The sequence below is a fragment of the Culex quinquefasciatus genome, chromosome 2, assembly GCF_015732765.1.
Source record: "Culex quinquefasciatus strain JHB chromosome 2, VPISU_Cqui_1.0_pri_paternal, whole genome shotgun sequence".
NCBI classification, from domain to species: Eukaryota; Metazoa; Arthropoda; class Insecta; order Diptera; family Culicidae; genus Culex; species Culex quinquefasciatus.
In genome coordinates, this window is record NC_051862.1 from 147900868 (window position 1) to 147924512 (window position 23645).

The following is a 23645-nucleotide window of genomic DNA, read 5'->3' on the forward strand; positions in this document are numbered from 1 at the left end:
TTTGGGCATGATAATAGTAGTTTAAGCAACAAGTTGCAAAAAGAGGATTTTTTCAGCACGAGTCGTACATTTATCCAACGAGGTTCACCGAGTTGGATAAATACGACGAGTGTTGAAAAAATCAAGTTTTGCAACGAGTTCCATACAACATTTTTTGCAATTCCGAAAACACCCATTGAGTGAAATTTAAAGTCAAATTTTCATGTATTTTTCCAATAAATCGTTTAAAATTAAAAAATGTTGAAAAGTTTTACTTTTCAAAACAAGTGCTGAAAAGTTCAACTTTTCAGCACTCATTTAAGTGCTGAAAAGTAGAACTTTTCAGCATTTATTTTGAAAAGTGTTGCTATTTAATTCTGTTATTTTTGGTAGGAAAAAGTAGGCCGTTTCATTTCTTCAGAAGGACAGGAAAGGTTGACAGTTTCACAGCGGAATTGCAAAAAAAAACATTTTTGCAATTCCGTCGTAAAACTACTTACTTTTCCTGTCATTCTTGAACGACGAAATAGCCTACTTTTCTGTACCAAAAATAACAGAATCGAATAGCAACACATTTCAAAATAAATGCTGAAAAGTTCTACTTTTCAGCACTGAAATTGGTGCTGAAAAGTTGAACTTTTCAGCACTTGTATCGAAAAGTAACACTTTTCAACATTTTTTTGATTTAAACGATTTTTTGACAAAATACATGAAAATTCGACTTACAATTTCACTCAATAAGTGTTTTTCGAAATTGCAAAAAATGTTGTATGGAACTCGTTGCAAAATTTGATTTTTTCAGCACTTGTCGTATTTATCCAACTCGGTGAACCTCGTTGGATAAATGTACGACTCGTGCTGAATAAATCCTTTTTTTGCAACTTGTTGCATAAACTACTATTATTGTTATTGTATTTATTGATTAACAAAGTTTTTGCCTTAATTTTCATTTCTTATACATAGACAAGTCTAAAAACATTAAAAACGAATTTTTGATTAAAATTTCAGCATTAAGCGTGGTTGGGGCAAATTGCACCGCTTTGATACTCCTTCGTAAAAACAGCGGTGTCATCTAGTGGTGACTAGTGAAAACAGCTTTTAACTGGTGCATTTTGCCCCAATGTTGTGGTGCATATTGCCCCACATGGTTCTTTAAAAAGAATCAAACATATTTTTATAAATCTTTTATTTTTAATCAATTTTCGGAGATTTAAAGTTTTTTTTTTCTCTTGGATGATATTGATTAATAGTTGTTTATGAACATCCAACGAAATTTTTTCACAGAAATGCTGTTATGCTTGAGAAATCACAGTTTCCCTTAGGGGGTGCATATTACCCCCTATCTCCCTAAATAAATAAAAACTTTGAAAACATGATATAAATTTCACTTCAGTAGTCTTAACATTAGACATGGTTGCGAAAAATCTTTCCACGGGACAATCCACTAACCACGTGGACACTTTTTTGGAAATTTCAACCCCCCCCCCCGCCATCTTGGACAATTTTCATACGAATAAAATCTTTTTTGTATGGAACGTGGACAATCGCCAAACCCCTCACTCCCCCCCGTTCCTCAGGTGTCCACGTGGTTTATATGGATGGTCCCCACACACGCAAAGACATTTACCCAAATTGTTTTAGTCACCTTGAATTGTGTTGGAATTACGGGCTCTTATCGGTATTTTTCGGTGAAATTAAACTCTCAATATTAGAAGAAAGAAATGAAACTGATAGGTGGATATGTGACTAGTGTCTTAGAAGAAGATTGAAAAGGACGGAAACTAAGTCAGTTTTTATTCGAAGTTACAAAGTTCACAAAAATGCAAAAAACAACGTTTTGTTTTGAAATTTCAGTGGCGAAAATGATGTAATCAACATATTAATGCTTGTTTCATACTAAGTTGCAAACAGAATTGTAAAATTTTACTGGTAATATCTCAGCTGGTCCATCAGACAAGCTTACAACCATTTTGAACGGTGGTAACAAATTTTAGACAGTTTCAAACTTGAAGCACTGCATAATTTGTGCATCAGCAGTTGCAGTGCCGGTGTTTCGCTCCTATCCAGTCTTCAAATCTTCAAAATCTTGTCTTTTTTTCATCTCAAATTAGCAAGCCTTTCCTAAATTTGACTAAATTATGGTTGCATAAATTTGGAATGCAAATTATTATTGCTTAAATTTGTGCAGTTAACAACTCAATATTTATTCATTTAAACCAACTCTTGATGCAGACTCGCATTTCCCCCCCCTCAAAACCCTCTAATTGACGTGTAATGTCGCGACTCGTGTCCCCCTGGATGCCCTGCAGCGCGGGCACACCTTGGGCGTGAGTTGCAGCCCAGGAATGCCACCAACAGGGTTTTAATTTGGTTCGCCGCCGTCCAGCAATGTCGTCGCAACATGATCCCTATTATCATAATAAGGGGGGTTCACTCTCTATTCTAATCATAATCGCGAACGCAAACGGTCTGCATCGTTGACGGAACGAGAGGACCCGCGTGTGTGCGTGTTTGATTTAGGGCCAGAAAATTGACTTTTTCGGCCAGCGGAATGCATCTTTGCGACAGGCCGGTAGGAGTACCAATCAGTGCATCTCATCAGCAATTTGGACCCTGTCTAAAGTAAACAGCGATGTCCTCTGATGAACGCTCTTTACGATGCTCTGCGGCCAAGGACGCGCGCGCGTTTTTGGGCAAGAAGCTTCCGAAAGGGGGTTCCCATCATCCACACTCTGTAATTTGTCGCGTCAATATTTGAATTTACGCGGTTTGATGCACGTGCCGTCATCGTCTGAAAGGCCCATGCAAGTCCGCGTTGACAGCGGATGGCCTGCGGGAAATTTGGCAAAGGATGGTCTGGCAAAATTTGATTTAGATGCGAGCGCGGAATTTTGATGCATAGCCGGCGGGAAAGTGTCCGAGGTCCGCGGCACACTTTGGCTTCGGGGGTACAGGTGACTGGAAACGTGTGCTGCTTATGTGTCGTATATTCTCGCTTCATTTAACGAGCAATCGATCATTTTGTCGATGAAATTTCATGAAGTTCATTAAGAATGTCATACTTTACATGTTCGATTAGTATTTAAAGTACATTTTTGAATCATCATTGATTTTCATGATTTGATTTTATATATTCATGGTGAAAGCTATAAATTGAGACAAATTTTCTTCATTTGTTTGTTCCCCGATCCCCACGTAGTTCGAATTGAAATAGTTCGCCAAGAACGTGACCTAACACCTATTTCAACCTGGCATGACGACAGTATCAAACACTTTCCACAGTGAATTAGCTACAACTCGCGTTATGACGATGACCAAAATAAGTCTTCCCCATATCTACACCGGGCATCCAACTCCAGTCCGTGTATCGATTCCCGGTAGCCTCGAATGCCCATGTAGCACGCAACGCAGACCTTCGCTGACCGGTGCATTCCTGCACATCGAGTCGCGAATCCCCCCTGCCAGTTACGGATGCACGACAATCACCAGCATTCCCCACCGACATAAGGTCCTACCCGATATTAAAAAGCATAAACATATTTCAGACGACAGATCGGTCAGCTTCATTTTCGTCAGTTGTCTTGTTGTGGAAAATTTCCGATTCAGGTTCGGAAGCGTTAAGAAAGACATCATAATTATACGTCCCATCAATCAATTCTCTCCGCGTTCACACAAACACACACACGCGAGTTGCATATTTTTATGACGAACGGAACCGGCTTGGCCAAGGGTACCCGAACATCGGAATCGAAACGCCAACAATTCGGGCGAGCTTTTCTTATCATGCTCGAAATCGAAAATGTGTCGTTAAATTGATTTAAAAACCAGATCTGTACCTTTGTTTGCTAATTTCTTGACAGCTTTTTGCTGAACGAACGAACCCTCCCGGAATCTGTTGGTCCTGGACCAGGAAGGGGGAAGTTCCTCGCCGGTTGACCACATGAAGATGGGTGATTTATAGTGGCAGTCTGCGGAACGAACGACGCGTTAGCAGCATCACTTTCATGCCTCCAACGGACTATTCCGGTGCAGCAACCGCCCGGTCTGGGATGAATTAATGAGCAACTGAAGATGACGTGACGACGACGACGGCGATGACGATGCCGTATGGTATCGGTTTTTATTGGGGGCATCCAATTTCTGGTGCAGCTCAGATTTTTAGGACGCGGCGCGAAATTTCGGTTATCTGTGATTGGCGATCTTGTTTTTACGCCAAACAGACCTGTTTTGTTTTAATGTTTATTAACAAGCTTGAAATTGTTAATTGTGGCAATGAACCGGAAGGGGTAGTTCAGCGAAACTTGAGCGAAACAATGTAAGGCGTCGAGTTTGATTTCAATTATGTCACACTCATTTGATCTTCTTGGACGAATTAGTTCGATTGTCACCAGAGTAAATGAACTGTATAGACGGCTGAGAGAAGAATGATCTCGTTTTGTGTGAGAGAATCATGGTAAGAACGAGTGCATTCTGCTCTCGAATTTCCTTCTCAGGACCCCAACATAGGTTTCATTTATCAGTTTAATAATTATCTTAATAAAATATCGAATCAATGTTACCGAAAATGGAATGTAGGGTATCCAATTCTTAGTTCATGTTCAGTGCTTGTTGAGACTCGAAACTTCAGTGATGTATAACATAGACCAACAAAAATGGCAAAATGACTGCACACTGCGCAGGCTCAACTCGAAGGGAAGCATGGAATTTGGGGTCCTCAGAAAAATGTGCAATTTAATACTTTTATATTTGGACAGAGCCGAATGGTTTTCATCCAAAGTTTGTATGGATAATTAGGGCTACTTGTTGCTGAGTGTGTGTGTGTGGTCCAATCCAATACCCGCTAACCGGTAGCGATATTATGGGAAAGTATAGTTTGTATCAGACTTTTGTATATGCCGAATGCTGATACAACTTATTTCAGTCCCGTGTTTTAGGTGGTGATAGCCCTCGCGCTGCTTCCAACGACCCGTTTCAGAATGACAGAGCTCCCTTGCGGTCCAATTCCGAGGTCGCTGGGCATTGTTCGGCCCCGCCTAAACATAGAAGCAAGCATCTGAAGGAAACTCGATCTATATTTAGACTTCCAATCCCGTCAGGCAAATCAGGGATCAGCGCGTATTTAATATGAGAAGATAACATGTTTCAACACTGCGGATCAATTCACTGCTAGAGTGTAAATCTTCTGATGGCCGACTGCTTAGCGTCCCAGACCACCAATCCAGAGGTGTGAGTTCGAATCCCACCTGATTCATTATCGTTTTTGTTCATATTCAAAGTTCAAATTCATGATTCCAAATTTCAAAGGAACCGACCGGGAATTGATCCCTGGACCTTGTGAGGCAGAAGCCATAACCATTAAGCCACGGAGCCGGTTTAGGGCTGCTTGTTGCTGAGCAGCGATTTTAAAATTTTATTTATTTTTTGATTTTAATAAAACTTTGTCCATGCATTCCTTATGTCAAAAGTAGTAATTTTGCATCATTAGTTTTTCCTTACAAGTCTCCATACAATTTTGGGGGCTGGTCATACAAAATGAGTATGGAAATAAATGGAATTCGGTACCTTGAAATATGATTTTCTATCGATTTGTGTCTTCGGCTAAGTTGTAGGATATGATTAGGACTTTTCGAAAAAATAAGTACACGGAAAAAATCCGTTTTTTACTTTTTACCATTTTTTTTTTTTTTGAATTAAATATACTTTATTGAATCTTTCTTATAATAATTACATTTGGTTTACATAATAAGTGGTCAGCTGTGGCTCTTCAGCTTTAGTTTGCTTTTCGTGATTTAAACACTGTTCATTTTCATAACTTTAAAAGTATATGATTTATCATTTTTGTAACATTAGGTACAATGAGGAAAAAAAAGAAAACATAACCTAACCTAAAACTAACTTAAACTTACAATAAACTAAACCAATCCTTGAATCAAGGGGTATTCAGATATAGCACATTTTTCCCTGAATTTCAAACATTTTTCTTGAATCTTCTGATCCAACATTTTTACTTCTGCTAATTCATGAACCTCACTTGATCTTGTCCAGCCAGGAACATTCAAAACCATTTTGAGTACCTTGTTTTGGACACGCTGGAGCTTCAATTTATGAGTTCTAGCGCAACACTCCCAAACAGGTACTGCATACTCAATAACGGGGTAAATTATTTGTTTGTAAACTGCTAACTTATTTTTCAAAGATAGCTTTGATTTTCTGTTAATTAAAGGATACAAACACCTGATGAGAATGCTGCACTTGTTCAATATTTTATCTACATGCTGCCGAAACAATAGTTTCGAGTCAAGTATGAGACCTAAATAGACAACTTCCTTTGACCAGGGTATCGAAACATCATTCATTTTAATCAAAACATCATCCTTTGGGACAAATCGGGCCGATTTGGAAAGTGGAAAAATGATGGTTTGAGTTTTGGCTGCATTTATGCGAATTTTCCAGTCGCCAAAGTATTCGGAAAGAACGTCAAGACCCTTCTGAAGACGGCCAACTAAATATCTGGTTATTTTACCCTTATAAATAACGGCAGTGTCATCAGCAAAAAGTGACAACACACCATTACCAGGAAGAGTAGGCAAATCAGATGTAAAAATATTGTACAGAAGTGGGCCAAGAATACTTCCTTGGGGAACCCCAGCATCAATGTTGAATAATCCAGAAGCAATCCCATTCAGAAAACCCTGAACGATCTCTCCGAAAGATAGTGCTGGATAATTTTGATAAGATACATTGGAAAACCGTATAAATACAGTTTATGTATCAAACCATCATGCCAAACATTGTCAAAAGCCTTCTCAACATCCAACAAAGCCATAGCAGTTGATTTAGACTCAAGCTTGTTCTGCTTGATGATTTTAGTTACTCTCGTAAGCTGATGAGCAGTATTATGTCCCTTTCGGAAGCCAAACTGTTCATTCAAAATTATATTATTATCGTTGGTAAAATCCAAAAGCCTTGAATAGATGACCTTCTCAAAGAGTTTGGACAGACTACTCAAAAGACTAATGGGACGATAACTTGTTGGCGATGTTGGATCTTTTGAGGCTTCAAAATTGGTATGACTTTGCCCAGCTTCCAATTGGTGGGGAAGTAACCAAGTTGCAAACATTTATTGAAAATATTGGCTAGATGTTGAAAGAACTGATCACTCTGTTTTTTCAACACCAGATTGAAAATGTTATCAAAGCCAGGAGCTTTCATATTTTTCATTTGTTTAACTGCAACTTTGACTTCCTCACCAGAAACATGGGAATCTGCAGGAAATTCAAAGGTAGAGTTATTAATTGTTGAAATACTATTGGCAACTGATGTTTCTTTACGGCTGGTCATGGAAGCGCCAAGATTATGAGAACTAACAAAATGAAGCCCAAGTGCATTTGCCTTTTCCTCGGATGTAATCAAAGGAGAATCCTCAACAATAAGAGGAGGAATAGGCTTTGGTTTGTTTTTAAGAACTTTTGAAAGTTTCCAAAATGGTTTTGAATAATTCCCAAGCTGGCTTACATGTTTTGAAAATTCTTGATTTCTGATATTGTCAAGTCGGTCTTGTATGATTTTGTTCAAATTGTTCACTGAAATCTTTTGTCATAGTCCCCAGTCCGTTGATATTGTCTCCTATAAACATTCCTAAGTCTAATCAAGTGTTTAGTATCTACGTCAATATCAGTTACCTTAAAATTAACAGGAACCTCCCGAACGTTGGCAGCCTCTGCTTGGTTGATAGCCTGCTGGATCACCTCCAGCGAACGATCAATATCGGCAGAAGTTTCCGGGTGTTGATCATAGTCGATGTTGCTGTCGACCACTTGCTGAAACTGCTGCCAGTCAACGTTGTGGTAATCTTTCCGGGTTGGTTGCCGCTGCGGAGTAACGGAAGCTCCAACCTCCACAACCACCGGATAGTGATCAGAACTCAACTCTTCAAACACCTCAGGATGAGCCACGTTCTCAGCCATATTGGTAATGAAGAAGTCGATGATTGAGTGATTCCCAGACCGAGCCACCCTCGTTGGACGATCCGGACTCACAACGTTGTAGTATCCGTTTTGCAGATCGTTGTGCAGAATCACTCCGTTCCGATTCCTCCTGCTGTTGCCCCAAACTTCATGCTTCGCGTTGAGGTCACCAGCGATGATGTACTTTGCGCTCCGCCGTGTCAGCTTCTGGATATCGCTCTTCAGTTTTGCTGCTGAACCATCTCTGGAATTCACCTGACGTGGGCAGTATGCAGCAATGAAGAGTACTGGGCCAACAGAAGTGGGAATTTCCACCCCAACGGCCTCGATGATGTCCAGCTTGAAGTGTGGCAGCCGGCGTGGCTTGAGATCACGATGAACAGCGACAAGCACACCTCCTCCTCCAGAGGTGGTCCTGTCGAGCTGCGTCGCGATCTTGTAGTTTTGCAGATAAACTTTTTCACCGGGCTTCAGATGAGTTTCCGTGATGGCAGCTACGTCGATCTCCTTCTCGCGAAGAAAATCCACCAGCTCTAAATTCTTCCTCCTAATGGAGCAAGCGTTCCAATTCAGCAGCTTGAGGGACCTACGATCCATACTGGATGACGAACGAGGTCAGCACTTCAATCTGCTGGGTCTTGGTTTTGCATCCACGCAGTGCAGCGGACATCTGTTTGAAAATATTGAGGAGTTCGGTTGAGGTGTAAAGATCATTACCATTTTCCTCAACTGCTGGTTCTTGGGTTGGTCTTGGCTCCTGGCTGAAGCCCGGTGGTGGCGGTCTCGGCTCCTGGCTGGAACCCGGCCGTGGATGATTCATCTCAGCTCTCTTCCTGGGATCCAACGGCAACGGTGCCAAGTTCGGGACCTGGCGTCGCGGTTGAAGAGGTGGAAAATTTTGCTCCACCAGGGCTGGAGGAGTTCTACGACGCTGAGGCTGATTCTTCGTCGATGCTTGCTGCCGAATTTTCACGAACTCAGCTCTCTTGGGGCACTTTCGGTCGGTTGACGAGTGCTCACCGTTGCAGTTGAGGCACTTCACCAGCGAATCTTGGATGCACTGGGATGTGATGTGCGCATCGGTACCACATTTGGCGCAACGACGCTTCAGGTGGCAGTTCTTACCTCCGTGCCCGAAACCCAGGCAGTTGAAGCATTGTGTGACGTCACGATGCACTGGTCGGTATCGCTCCCACGACACGATAATGTTGAAAACCGCTCGAATTGCCTTCAGCTCAGGAAGCGTCGTCGATCCCTTAGCCAAATGCAGCAGGTAGAGCTGGTCACGGTACTTGATGTCTTTGTTGCGTCGGCTCATTTTGTGCACGGCCAACACATCCAGTTTCAAAACTTTTAGCTCGGCAGCTAATTCCTCCACTGGCATGTCGTACAGACCTCTGACGACGATTTTGAACGGCTTATCCATGACGACATCATGGGTAAAGTACTCCGCCTCGTTTTCGGTCAAGTAATCCTTGACCAGTTGATAGTGCTGCCTGGATTGCACCAGCACCTTAAATCCGTCCTGACACAGACGAATGTTGCCTAGGACTTTCCCAGACTTGATGAGTTCAACCAGCCCCGCTCGAAAGTCGATCGTTGCTGCTGATTGCCGCACATAAAAAGGAGGCAGTTTCTCCTTTCGCTGTTTCACTTCATTCTCCTTTGCTTCCGCTACCTGGTCCTCGTCAGGCAGTCCAGCAAACTTGTTGTTCTTCAAAAGCTGCTCCTCGTGCGATGAAGAGTTCTCCTCCTCCTCATCCATCGGTACAGTACCGTCGCTCTTTTTCGTCTTTTTGCTGTTCGATGTCACTTCCAAAAGCACCTTCCTTTTGGAAATCCCGGTTTTTGGCCATCAGTTGAGGCCTCAACCTTCCTTTTGGAAATTCCCACTTTTTTGCCTGCTTGAGCCGCAGGTAGGGCAATATTGCCGGCGTTTTGCGCCGGGACGCGACGAGTCATGTTGATTCAGACAACCTTCACCAACGAATGCTCGGATAACAATGAACTTTTTACCATTGATATTAAATTCTCGAAATACTGTATTATTTTAATTTTCAATCCTAATAAATGAAACTGTTGTAAAATTTTCTGATCTCTTCAATAAAAAACAACTTTCAAAATTTAAAAATCCAGCTTTCTTTTCGAATATGTCTACAAACAGATAATGTTTCTAATTTCATAATTTAGACAAAATCTAAAAAAATTAAAAATTTCGTAAAAGTTCAACTTGAAAATCAAATCAATAGTTTCCGAAATATCGTCAGTTGAAAATTACACGCTAATTAGGTTACACAAAAAAAAAATCATTTCATCGATTCGAATCCTTCGCGAGGCTGTATTTAGAAACTAATAGCATGATTTTCATTGTTCAATTGAGAAAATTGTAAGAAATTTCCTCAGCTATTCAAAAAAGACAGGGTTCTTTTCTTTCAAGAAATATTTTAAAAATGCAAAAAACGGATAATTTTCGATCTTAAACTCAATTTTGCTTTAACAAATATTTCCAAAAAATTGAAAAATGAAAAATATTTAAAAAAATTTAAATATTTTTGAAAAATTCGAATTGCACCTCAATGCTTATGCTTTACCTCGAGTTGAGCCTGCACTAGGGTGACAAGAAAAATGGAAAATTTTGGAAAATCTTACACTGATAATCAGCATTACACACTGTTCAGTTCACTTTTACACACTTGTATGGGATTTTTCAGTTCAAGTATGATTACACGAAAGTGTGTAATCATACTTGAACTGAAAAAACCCATACAAGTGTGTAAAAGTGAACTGAAAAAAGTGTAATGCTGTTTACCAGTGTAAGAGATGGCCCGATTCTTTAAAGAGCGTTCTTTTATTACGTAACGCAAAAAATAAATGATATTTGGACCCCTGCCCCTCGTAAAAAAATTTCCATACAAAATTCAATAATTTTGTATGGAGCGTAACATGGCCTTCGCCACCCCCCCCCCCCCTTCCACCAAACTGCGTTACGTTATATAAAACCCTTAGGTAAAAATATGTTATTGTACCAATTTTGAGCCAAATCGTTTAAGGTCACTTTTGATCGATGAAGTTTTGATGGAAAAAATCACAAAAATGAATAAGGTAATGCAAAAAAAAACACCAAAAAAATGTATTGGATCTTTGTCAAGTGTGAGATTCTTATGTCAAATTTTATGACAAACAACGATCCGCAAAACGATCCGAGTTAACACTGTCGAGTTATTAGCGATTGAAAGAAGACGTTTTTGCTTGAAAAGATTTTTTTCACTAATTTTAACGATCTAAAGCGACCGTTTACCCTCACTGAATTGGAACTGTTACTTATTTTTGCCTAATGAATCCCTGATGTCGTTTTTTTATTGTCACCCTAGCCTGCACAGACATTTTATTGTTCGATGTTATTGGATTCAACATTTTGGCAAACTGCTCAATTTCCAAACAAAATGTCGTTCAGCAAGTCCACTCTGAAGTCTCCCAGAATGAAGCAACCGACTCAGTCATACATTCCGCATTGCCACCGGAAACAAATTAATTATCCAAACAAATTAATTTTGCTCGCTTGTCAAGAAAATGCTGAAAAAAAAAACATTGTTCTTTTTACTCTTACCGATCCAATAAATGCCTTTGTAATTGCGGCATCAGCGCTTAAATTGAAGCAAGGCGGCAAGCGTTAAGATTCCACAGTGGCATAAAAACATTCTTGGTAACGCAATTTGCAAAAAAGGGACAATAAATAAAGGGCACGCAACGCCAAACGTGCAAAAGTATTTGGTTCGCTTCTTTTTATTTTGTTCACTGGCGCATCAAAGCCTTTTCAGGAAGTTTGATATTATGTCGAGATCTTTTTAGTGTCATTTTAAGTCTATCAGAGTTGAAAATCTCATATTCAAATATAAAAATCAGGAAGATCTTCACCTACCAAGGGATAAGTTTCACACAAACCGCGACCGAATAACCTCAATAAGCAATCGTCCTCCCTTTGTGTATCTCCCTACAGACAAACCCCATTGATAGTGTTCTCCTCGCTCATTCCAGGTCAAGCAGGTGTCAACCAGCTCGGCGGCGTGTTCGTCAACGGTCGGCCCCTGCCCGACATCGTCCGCCGGCGGATAGTGGAGCTGGCGCTGATGGGCGTCCGACCTTGTGACATTTCCCGCCAGCTTCTGGTGTCCCACGGTGAGTTGGTTTGCCGACGGTCGGCGGCCAGACCGAACAGTTTGAATTGTTAATAATGGAATTATTTCTCACTCACTTTTTTTTTCAGGCTGTGTCTCGAAAATTCTCACCAGGTTCTACGAAACGGGTTCGATCCGGCCGGGATCGATTGGCGGTAGCAAGACTAAGGTGGGTGCCCACTTCGAAATAGAACCGTTTTGCCTATCAGTCGGAGGGCATCTTAATGACGGTGCAACCCCTCTCAGTACAGTTGAGCGCCGTTGGTTTGGTTTAACCCTCCTAGAATTTTGTTCAAAGTTTTTGGTTTTTCAAACTATCGCGGTTTTACTGTACGATTAAAAAACATCGAACAAAAAAGAACATTTAATGGAACTATATAAATTTCTACCACGCACCACCCCTTAATGAACTGTGAACAAAGCGCGAATGAAACGATGAGACGCGTCATGCAAATGACAGGTCCGGTATCTGGCCAGGACGGATCTTCGTGTTTCGGAACAGAGTGCTACCTTGTGGGACGGGGATGCGTGATCCGTGATCTATGTAAATTCGTCGCTCGCAAGGACAGCATTGTGTAGGGTGGTTCGCGATGAGGTGGGTGTGATATGAAATATGGTTGGTAATTAGTGTTAACGCGACTCAATATGTCACTGTCAGGTTTAATTACGAGGAGCAAGTGGTTTGCCCATGGAGACTATAGGGAATAGAGTGTAACAAAAATGACTTTTTGGCGGGCATTCAAGGGTTTGTTCCGATGGGCATACTAAGCCCAAATCCAAAATATGAGCTAGATTGGACGTAACAGGAGCTGGCGCTCCGCCCTTCAATTTTAAATGGGATTTAACCCGTAAAAAAAGATTTTTTCAAAAATGTCACTTTTTGAGGCATTTTGCCCACCAATGCGTTTACCAAAAACATCACTGGCGTGTAGGCCAGATCCTTGCGCATCTTTTGGTATATATAACATTGACATTTGGAGCACCCTGGAGCTCGGTACAGGCCTTCAAAGTTTGGCATTTTTTCGTAAAATCGGTCCCGGCAAAAAAGATATGCGTCGCGCCCCGCGACGCCCTAGACGCCATTTGATTTTGCCAGGGCCGATTTTTCGAAAAAATGCCAAACTTTGAAGGCCTGTACCGAGCTCCAGGGTGCTCCAAATGTCAATGTTATATATACCAAAAGATGCGCAAGGATCTGGCCTACACGCCAGTGATGTTTTTGGTAAACGCATTGGTGGGCAAAATGCCTCAAAAAGTGACATTTTTGAAAAAAATCTTTTTTTTTACGGGTTAAATCCCATTTAAAATTGAAGGGTGGAGCGCCAGCTCCTGTTACGTCCAATCAAGCTCATATTTTGGATTTGGGCTTAGTATGCCCACCGGAACAAACCCTTGAATGCCCGCCAAAAAGTCATTTTTGTTACATCCTAATAGGGAAGCATGTAGTAGATTTTTGGAACTTGGTTTGTACAGAGCCTTGAGAATATCATATAGCTTTCTTGATTGAAAATGTTAAGTAACATTAAATAAACGATTTAATTTTCATGGATGTTATATATGAAGAAAATACCTGTCAGTTCTGTAAAAATGTACTTCCAAAGTATCTTTCATGATATATTGTCTACTTCAAGAACTATTCTCAAAAGTCTTCAAGTCTGACACAATTTTCCTGAGAAATGAAGGATGAAGATTTGGTTGAACATTACTAATATGCTATTTCTCCTGTAAAATCGACGCTTTTAATTACTGTAAACGCTATCAGGATATCACTGACCACCAAGATGTATGAATTTTGAGGAAAAAAAAACGAAAATTTTGTCAAACAAGATTTCAAAAATCATTTTCTAATTCGAAATCAGATTTTGAACTCGAAATGAATTTATTATTTTTTTTGTTGATCGGACTGAAAGTTTAATTTTTTTGAAGATATGTTTAATTCAGGGTCACTTAATTAGCGCTCATTTTTCAACTCGCGATAACTCGGGAACTTTTGTGCAGAAAACTCTTTTCTATATAAATTTAAAAATCTAGAACAACATTGGAGTTTGTTCAAAATATTAGTGTTAGCATATTCTATAGGGGTAATTCTCTACCAACTCACACGAAATCGGGAAAAGTTGCCCCGACCCCTCTTCGATTTGCGTGAAACTTTGTCCTTAGGGGTAACTTTTGTCCCTGATCACGAATCCGAGGTCCGTTTTTTGATATCTCGTGACGGAGGGGCGGTACGACCCCTTAAATTTTTGAACATGCGAAAAAAGAGGTGTTTTTCAATAATTTGCAGCCTGAAACGGTGATGAGATAGAAATTTGGTGTCAAAGGGACTTTTATGTAAAATTAGACGCCCGATTTGATGGCGTACTCAGAATTCCGAAAAACGTATTTTTCATAAAAAAACACTAAAAAAGTTTTAAAAATTCTCCCATTTTCCGTTACTCGACTGTAAAAATTTTTGGAACATGTCATTTTATGGGAAATTTAATGTACTTTTCGAATCTACATTGACCCAGAAGGGTAATTTTTTCATTAAGAACAAATTTTTTCATTTTAAAATTTCGTGTTTTTTTAACTTTGCAGGGTTATTTTTTAGAGTGTAACAATGTTCTACAAAGCTGTAGAGTAGACAATTACAAAAATTTTGATATATAGACATAAGGGGTTTGCTTATAAATATCACGAGTTATCGCGATTTTACGAAAAAAAGTTTTGAAAATGTTACTTTTTGCGTTTCAAAAATATAATTTAATTTTGCATTTCGAAAATTTTCTTTTCCAAAATCTATACTGCCGGTACCAGATTTTACACTATCCTAAACTGGAGCACAAAAGATGCTTTTTTTTGGTCCCCTAAACTTTTAAAAATCGGAAATAAGAAAATAAGTATTTTGGGAACTATTGGAGGCTATTGCAAATTTTATTTCAGATTTTTGTTACCTCACCCTTTCCTGGAATTTTTTTTTGCATAAACCAGGGATAAGGGCAAAAAAACGAATGTTATAAATTTATAAGAAAACTTTTGTCGTCGATTGTAGACAATCAATCAGAGCATTAAGTTGAACATATTTTAAATTTTGGGACCTCACATCGAAAATTGACACACACTTTGGAAAAACAGATATTTTCATAAACTTTTCGATATTTTGAATATTCTTGTTCCAAGGTTTTTAGCACTTTGTGAAAATTTTTGTTTAAAAAATTGAAATTTTTACTTTTATGGAACTTTGAACAACGTTTATTTTGCTAACATGTTGTGCATTTCTTGACTTTTCACATATTTTGAATTTTGGGCCACTGATCGGAAATAGGCGTAAAACTATTAAAAAATAATAATATCTTGAATTTACTAATATTTAGAAAAATTTGGATTAAAAGCAACGTTGAATAAAATAATGGGTAAAAGCCTAAATTATAAAAAAAGTATTCCGAATTGACGAAGCTGATGATCAAGTTATCAGAATTAGTCCATTAACCTTGGTATGAACGTTTTTTACACATGTTATAACGTCATGATTCGAAATCCGGACACTTAGTAGCATATCATTTTTGTTATAGCTGACAAAAAATTATGTAATAAGTTGGAAATGAAGTAATATCATCAGGATATAGTATTAACAGTCAGTTTTAAGAGGATGCATGCACAATATGTCTTTTCTAACAATTTTTCATCAGAATTTGAAAATTAAAATGATTTGTTGTGCTTCGAATCCCGGACACTGATAAAAGCTGAATCGAAATCCGGACACTTTTGCTTCGAATTCCGGACACTCGTTTTTGCTAATGAATCGCACAAATTTGGACTGATATGTTAGTCAATGGCATTCTTTAGGTCTCAAATAAGCTGTTAACATCAAAACAATCGATAGTTTATATAAAAAATTGCTAGAATTTAAGGAAATCAAAAACATAAATTTCTGCTTTGTCTTCCCGGTGCTTCAACGCCTATGAAATATTTCCGTTGAAATGTTTCGCACTTTTGGTAAACTTATAATTTTATTTTATTTACTTGTTTTGACATTAACTACAGCGTTCAAACAAATTTTAAATGAAAGTTGATGTTAGAATTCATCAAATAACACAGTTTTGACACTCAAAATGCGAACTTATATCCAAATAATTGATGAAACAAGATAAGGTGTCCGGGTTTCGAAGCGTCCGGGAATTCGAATCATGACGTTATGAAGGTGAATTAATTTTATGTAAAAGGCTTCACTGTTTGCTTACACTTCTTCTTTGATCCATTTTTTTTTAATTTAATTTGCTTCAGTGACCTAAAATATCTAAATCCTTTCCTGGAATATGTTACTTTCATAACAATTCATCGTAGCTTACCACAAGCTAGATCCTTTTCACGACAGTAACAACACGCTGTTACCGTTTTTTGTCACAATTTAAAACGGTTGAGTTACCTGAGATCGCTCGTCCAAGCTATCCCAGTTCCCACCGCCGCTCAAGCTTCTTGAACTGAAACCCAACTCTTTCTCTCCGCTTCTGGGAGGAGTTTAAACTCCACGCAAGTCGGCCGGTTGAGTGGGGTGGATGAGTAATGGTCGCGAAGAGTATTTGTCTTTCCCTTGGAAGTGAGAGCACGCGCGCGAGTGGGACGACACCAGTTTCCATCGTTGGTTGGTGTTTTGAGCCGGCGGAATAACATGTGTTCAGGTTGGTACGAACAAGGAATGGAGAATGGTATCGTTGGTAGTGGCCACTATGAAGTTGGAGGATGTTGATGAGCTTTAGGCCACATGAGTATAACCCTGTAACTTGTGGCTTAGTCAGAATACTGAACAAAAAATGAGTTAAACACTTGTTCAGATCTCAAATCAGAATCCCATCAATTTGGAGATTCGTCATACCTTCAAAATTCTGGAAATTGAAGGGTTAACCTTTACCCAAAACACACGCAAAAACATGGAAAAGCTGACAAAACGGTTAGTAAATTTAAATTAAATTTAACGATCTTTATCTGGTCACTCGTCTCCGCTACAATCCCTCCCGCCGGGAAACCTGTCATCGGTGTCGACCTGAGCGCTGCGGGGGAAAATGTAGTGTGAACATCGCCACGACCAGGGTGGTAAATGCAAATGAAGCGATGGACGAGCGCCGATTAGCAGCCCCGCGTCGTCGTCGTCATCGTGTGGGGAAGCATTTGCATAAATTAGCGACGTTGTCCGATCGCCGCCACAGCCCAGGGGTAGGATTTTGGCTTCAGAACGACGACGGTACGGAACACATGTGCCCTGTTTGTGGTCAATTCACCTGTTCCCGTGGGAGATGGGTTGATGCCGCGGGAAAATTTTCGAGTTGACTATTGGGCTTTTTGTGAATACGTCTGAGGATGAATAATGGTGCCAAATTGATGTTGTCATGATGATGAGACAGCTGTATTTAAGATTTGGGTCAGCAATCGATTGAATTCAAACAATACACTTTGTATAAGTATATTTAACATTGTTGAGTTGGCCTTCCTTGCTCAAAAACCACAAAGTTCAAGTTGCATAATACTGTAATAATCCAAACCTGTTCACCCTTCGAAACCTCGACGGTCACAGCATGGTCTGGGTTTCATCCGTGGCCTCAATGAGATTGCACTCCCCGCCCTGAATCGCTGTGTACAATAATCGACTCGACTAGCATAAAATCAAATCACGTCCCGCGAGACCAACCAAAGGTGTTAATCTCACCATAAATAATAGAAATACACGGTTTGAAGTCAGCAACATAAAGCAACGTTCAGCGACCTGTTCGGTTATTGCAGCTCAAATCCCCTCCTCCGCATGAGGTAGAACATTGTTTCGTCCACTACCTTCATTTCAATAATAAAATAATTTCCAGTGTTTTCCACCGGCGATTCCCCACCCGTTCGATTTGATTCAATATTTTCTCCGGTTAGTGTCCGCCGGTTGTAAACAACAAGCTGGCAGCGCTGCACTCTGGTCTATGATTAAATTCACTTTATGGTGCACAATTTTTGCCCTTCTGATGGCGGTCAGCAGTGCTATATGATCGATTGTCGGTCATAAACTTTTATAAACGGGGAGGTTCGGAAAATGTTTCTGCCATAAACAGAGAAGGAAAACAAAAAGGTTACAATTAAAATAATTTGTACTTTCAATTTGCATACAGTTTGGCTCTTTGGCACACAGGTGTCGGGGGCAACGTTGTAATGGCTTTTCGATTCAATGTGGTGTATGTCATTTGTCAGCGCGATGACCATAATCGTGTTGAATTAAGGTGTTTTAGGTGTCAACCAAATTGGACAGGGCGACGAAAAATGGCCTGGATTGGACTAATTGCCACCGACAGGGTAGCAAAACAGCAAGATTGAACAATTAACTTTAATAATGGACTCTGTTGCTTTGGCCTCCCCCCACCCACCACCAGCCCACAAATGGGTACAAAACAGTCCAAAACGGTTTCCTAGTCTGCGATTAAAATGATTCCTTTCGATTTAATTATAACTCCGTGCACGTCACCTTCGGTCTTGAAGCATTTATTGGTGGGTCCTTTAATGGGCTCCAGTTCCAAATCGGTTCACCACTTATTGGACCTTTTTTTTTGTTTCTGGCAACCTTCTCGAACCATTTCATTGCGGGACCGTGATATCAGTTTGGAGGTGCGATAAGCCGTTTTATTGCTACACAGTAGCGGTTCGGTGGGCATTTTCCTTGATTCAGATTTCGGCCGGAGCCAAACGGAACGCATCGTCGCATTTAATTCCGATAACGCTAAAAGCTTTCCACAATTAAATGTATCCGTGGAAATTTCTGACCCCCGGAAAAGCGAGCTCCAAAAGGAGCAATTTAACGCGGGATGTCTGAACGATTTGCGTGCAAACGGTCGTTGTTTAAAAAAAAACGAAGGCTGGTACCGAAAACATACTAATTTTCGACCCCCCAAACGGGCACTGAAAACTGCCTCATTTTCCAGTCTTTGATGTGCTGAAGACGATTTACGGCGACTTTCTTGGAATTCGTTGAGCGGAACCGGAAAGGGTGAATAGATGACGGTGGGGATTCCGAACACGCCATTTTATTAGAGTTTGAAGGGGCGAACGTAGTTTTCTTGTGATGATTATTTTTTTCTATTTTCGATCAGCTATTAAGCTGAAGTGAGCGATTCTATTTTGAATCATGTATTAAGATATAACAAAAATGACTTTCTGGCAGATATTCAAGGGCTTGTTCCGGTAAAGTAAAAACTTTTTTTTTATTTGCAAGGTGAAAAATTTGTTGGTTTAATATTACCACGTTTATGATGCACTATTTTCTAAATTATAATGAAAAATTTACATCTCACATTTTAAGTGATAGAAATTATACAAAAATGTGTAACGCTACACATTTTTTGAGATAAAACTACATCTTTAGTAAGCTCCTGTGACAAAAATGATTAAAAAAAAACAGAAAATTAAGCAAAAGTTACATTCTCTAACATTTATGTTTAAAGAGGCTGTATCGCAACAACCAGCAGTACGATCAACAAAATAAAAAAAAAAACGAAAATTGTAGAACATTTTCACAATACTTTGAAAATAATTGGGGTGCTTTTCTTTCATGAAATATGTTGAAATTCCAAAAAAAGTAAAATAAAATCATGGAAACGATGCATACTTTATTAAAAAAATATGTAAAATCATTTCCTAAGACAAATTTGATTAAACATCAAACAATTTTGTTGGACAATATTTTAGAGTTTTTTTATTCTAAAAATGATTTTTGAAATTTGGTTTGACAATATTTTGGATTATTTTTCCTAAAATCACTTTTTTTCAAAAATGTAAGACTCCGATACAATATTTTGCACCATTTTAAACTCTAGCGCAAAATTTGCCTTTTTTAGTCCTTTAAAACATAAAAAAAGTCTAAAATTATAGGAATTCAACTTTTAGTGACAAAAAGTAAAAAAAAATCGGGAAACTTGTTTCTACTGTGTACTTTTTTTCTGAAAATTTTCAAACATGTCCTAAAACTTTGCCGAAGACATTAAATCGATCAGAAAATCTTTTCATAAGATACATATTTCAAATATCCACATGCTCATTTTGTATCTCCAGTCTGCAAAATTGTAGGAAGCCTTTTAAGGAAAAACTGACGATTCCAAATGGCTTCTTTTGACATAGGACAAAGTTGTATTCGAATAAAAAAAAAAAACAAAAAAAAATCTCTAAAAAATTGCGTAAATGTAGAGAATCACTCAACATGAAACTATACTATTTGTTTTTTGTTCTAAACGAAATAAAATACCCTTTTAGAGTCTATTCAAAAGTGAATAAAATTTCCCTTCTAATGACTTGTCTTATGATTTTTTACATTTGAGTGACAAAAAATGGCCGAGGGTACAATTCAAATCTGCAATAAACGTTACGTTTTTTTTGTAACAGTTGTACAAAATTGTAGAACAGACACATATAAACACATGTATTCTTTACGAGTTATTAAAATTTATCAAAAATGTTTTTTGAAAAAGTTTCATCATTTTGGTCTAGTTTTTCGAAGTTACAATAGATTTCATCAAATTTTTCATAACGACGTTTGTTGTGGAAGCTTGGATATTTTCAATTCTTATTTTAAAAATTAAATTAATTACTCCAAATGCTTCAAAAACTCAACTTTTTATTTTCCCTCATAAACCAAGGGCTGATTATCTTAAACCAAAAAGTCTTCATGTTATAAAGATGAATGAGGTAATTTTAAAAAGGGAGGATCAACTGAAAAATCTTGGGCTTGATTTTGAGAAAAACCTTACTTAAAAGGATCACGTTGAAAGTATACAGGTACCTATATTAGGGTGGGTACGTTTTTCAAAAAGTTCTCGGATCAAGTTTTAGTATGGTTCCTCTTGTAGGACATGCCCATAGGGACTTTCATGCCAAATATCAGCTCATTTGGTTGTAAACTGGCTGCGCGCATCAGGGTTAAAGTTTACATGGGAATTCTTATTGGAAATTGAAACTTTTTTTTCAAACGCTCCTACAGGTCTGGGAAAATCACGCGCCAACTTCTGGTATGGTCAGGCCTATGGAGAATGGTCTAGAGAACACTTTTCCCAAAGAGAGCATATGGATTCGTTGTCCCTAGACCTGGCGCATCGGCAAACAATCCGATGTCTCCGGAATCAACGGTTTTCCCTCAAAAAGCATCAAATTTTCCTTAGCATGCTATGAAAGCTTGATGAACACCGCGACGGTATATGTCAGACAGCTACCACGTGGGTGAGAAACAGCTGGAATATTTAATTGCAAACCTTCTTTTAACTAGAAAATGAACATTTCGAGTAATCCTGATATTATTTAGTCGAATTCAAAATCTTTGCATAGCAAATTTGTATTTTTTTGCAAATATTTCAACCACGTCCTATATTCAATGTTTGGGTCCACTTATTCACAGGAATTTTAGACTTTGTCTCAAGAATAAACTGTTAATTTATAAACAAATTTTCAGACCTGCTTGCTGTGCCGATCTGGACAAGCTGTTGTATAACCAGAAAATAAAAATTTCAGAGGACTCAGAACAAAATTCTGAAACTTCCTCCAAGTCACCGATAGTGATTGGAAACTCAGTAATTTTCAACTGAATTCAAATTCCAAATTTAATATGAAAAAGAAAATCTGAATAAATATTTATATTTATCAAAAATAAGTAAATTTCTCTTCTAATGTCTTGTCCCATGATTTTCTGCAGTTAAGTAACAAAAAAAGTGTTGAGGTTTCAGGCTGCAAATTGTAAAATAACATGTCTTTTTTGGAGTGTTTTAAAATGTATTAAAATTACCACCAATTTACACTTTAATGTACAGCGGCAAAAGGCACTCTTAAAACCAATTTCTGAAACTTTTTCTAGTCTGAGTGTAAACATTAAAATTGATTAGACGCCATTTTACGGTGGATCCACCCTTCATCCCGCGCTGTGATACATTTTTTCAAAATTAATTTAAAAATCTATTTGGAACCTTGTCTAGTTGTGGATAGCGAATAGGTAAATAAACGCCAACGTTATGTATAAATTGAAGGGCAAAATTTTACAATTCTTCCAACTAGCTTTTCGCGTAAGGCTTACGTCAATGCAACCATCGATATTTTAAGGCATTTCGATTAGTGCTCCCATCGACACTAATGAACCCGGCACATGACTGATGATCCGTCACCCACTCAACGCGCAACAAATCACTGCGTGCCAAAACCGTCACCAAAATAAGCAGAAAAGGCAACAAATTTCTCCTCCTTATCAGCAATGCCCTCCGGCAGCAATATTGCGTTTCACCAAAAAAAAAACGCTCCATCCGATTGCTGTTTCGATACGGCTCGTAAAGGTGTTTATGTTCCCATAACTAAGAAACGCTGCTGGGTTGTAACAAACCACTGTGACGTGCTTGTTCTCTAACACGGTCGTGTGCCATGCTGTCTGGTGAACTTCCAATCAAACGTGCAGAACGTCATAAAAGTACCCGAAAAAATAGCTCTAAGTGAAAACCCAACAGCAGGTGCAAAACGTCATAAAGGTGTGATAAAAATCCCTGCGTGCACTCAACTTGTAATGTAAATAAATCACGAAACTCACGCGAGCTGACTTTATCAGTTTCATACTCATAGAGTTCAGGAGTTAGGTTGGAGGGGGAGTGTTTTGTTCAGTGCGCGCGCTCGCTTGTGTAATGAATAATTTTCATAGTTAGTTTAATGTCGACACTATTACGGTGATCATCAATCACTTAGTCGCTGCTGCTGCCGGCTACTGTGTGAGTGGGTGGGTGGGTGTTAGCAGGTGGGTAGAACTACACGTGTGAGCATATGTTGGGCACTAATCGTGCATGTAAGCGGGGGATGTTTGAAGACGGGGTGATAAGGTGATAATTATGAACCTTGTTGGGGAAGTGATTTACTGCCACTTTATGAGCTACTAGTCTTTCCGTTTAGTGTAGAATGCATAGGGGAAAGAATAATCAATATGCTTTAAATATTTGCGCACTGTGCTACCGTGGAACCTATTTGGAGATCATAACTAAATAATTTTGAATATTTATTTTTCCTTTCTTCGGAGAAAAATTAGTTCCGCAAAACGTGAACAAGCGTTCATGAAATTGGGAACCCAAACCAAATTTTAAAATTTCATGGTCGGAATTCAAACACTCATGACCATTCTTTGGAGGAAGTTAGGAAGCAATAGAAATCCAAAGTGTTTAAGGGGTTACATACATGTAAATCGTCAAAAATGTCAAAGGTTGGTATGAGCACGCATTTAGACTTTTTTTAAATCTGTTTTATGACATTGAAATATAGATTTGAAGTGATTGAAAATCATCTTTCTAATTCATTAATCAAAAATTATAATTATTTTCAGATATATGAAATTTTGCGATTTTCTACATGTCTGTAACCTCTTACACAAGTTTGCAAAAAAAACCCTTTATCTGAAACTTTGTACAAAATGTTGATGCTTATTAAAAATCACCTTGATTTCATTTGGGTTATTTCTGTGAGACTTAAGTTTTTTTTCAACTTGTTTAAAAAAAAATTACAAATGGCTTTGAAG

General features: G+C 38.7%; 1 protein-coding gene across 2 annotated transcripts in view; it reads left to right on the top strand.

The window, feature by feature from the left end:
- The window catches only part of LOC6041588 (paired box pox-neuro protein), a 100922-nt gene that overhangs the window by 67106 nt on the left and 10171 nt on the right, over positions 1–23645 (top strand). For both annotated transcript variants that reach the window (XM_038257407.1, XM_038257408.1), the window contains 2 exons: positions 11982–12122; positions 12211–12290. In XM_038257407.1, the coding sequence (XP_038113335.1) occupies positions 11982–12122; positions 12211–12290 (221 nt within the window). The remainder of the gene's footprint in view (positions 1–11981; positions 12123–12210; positions 12291–23645) is intronic.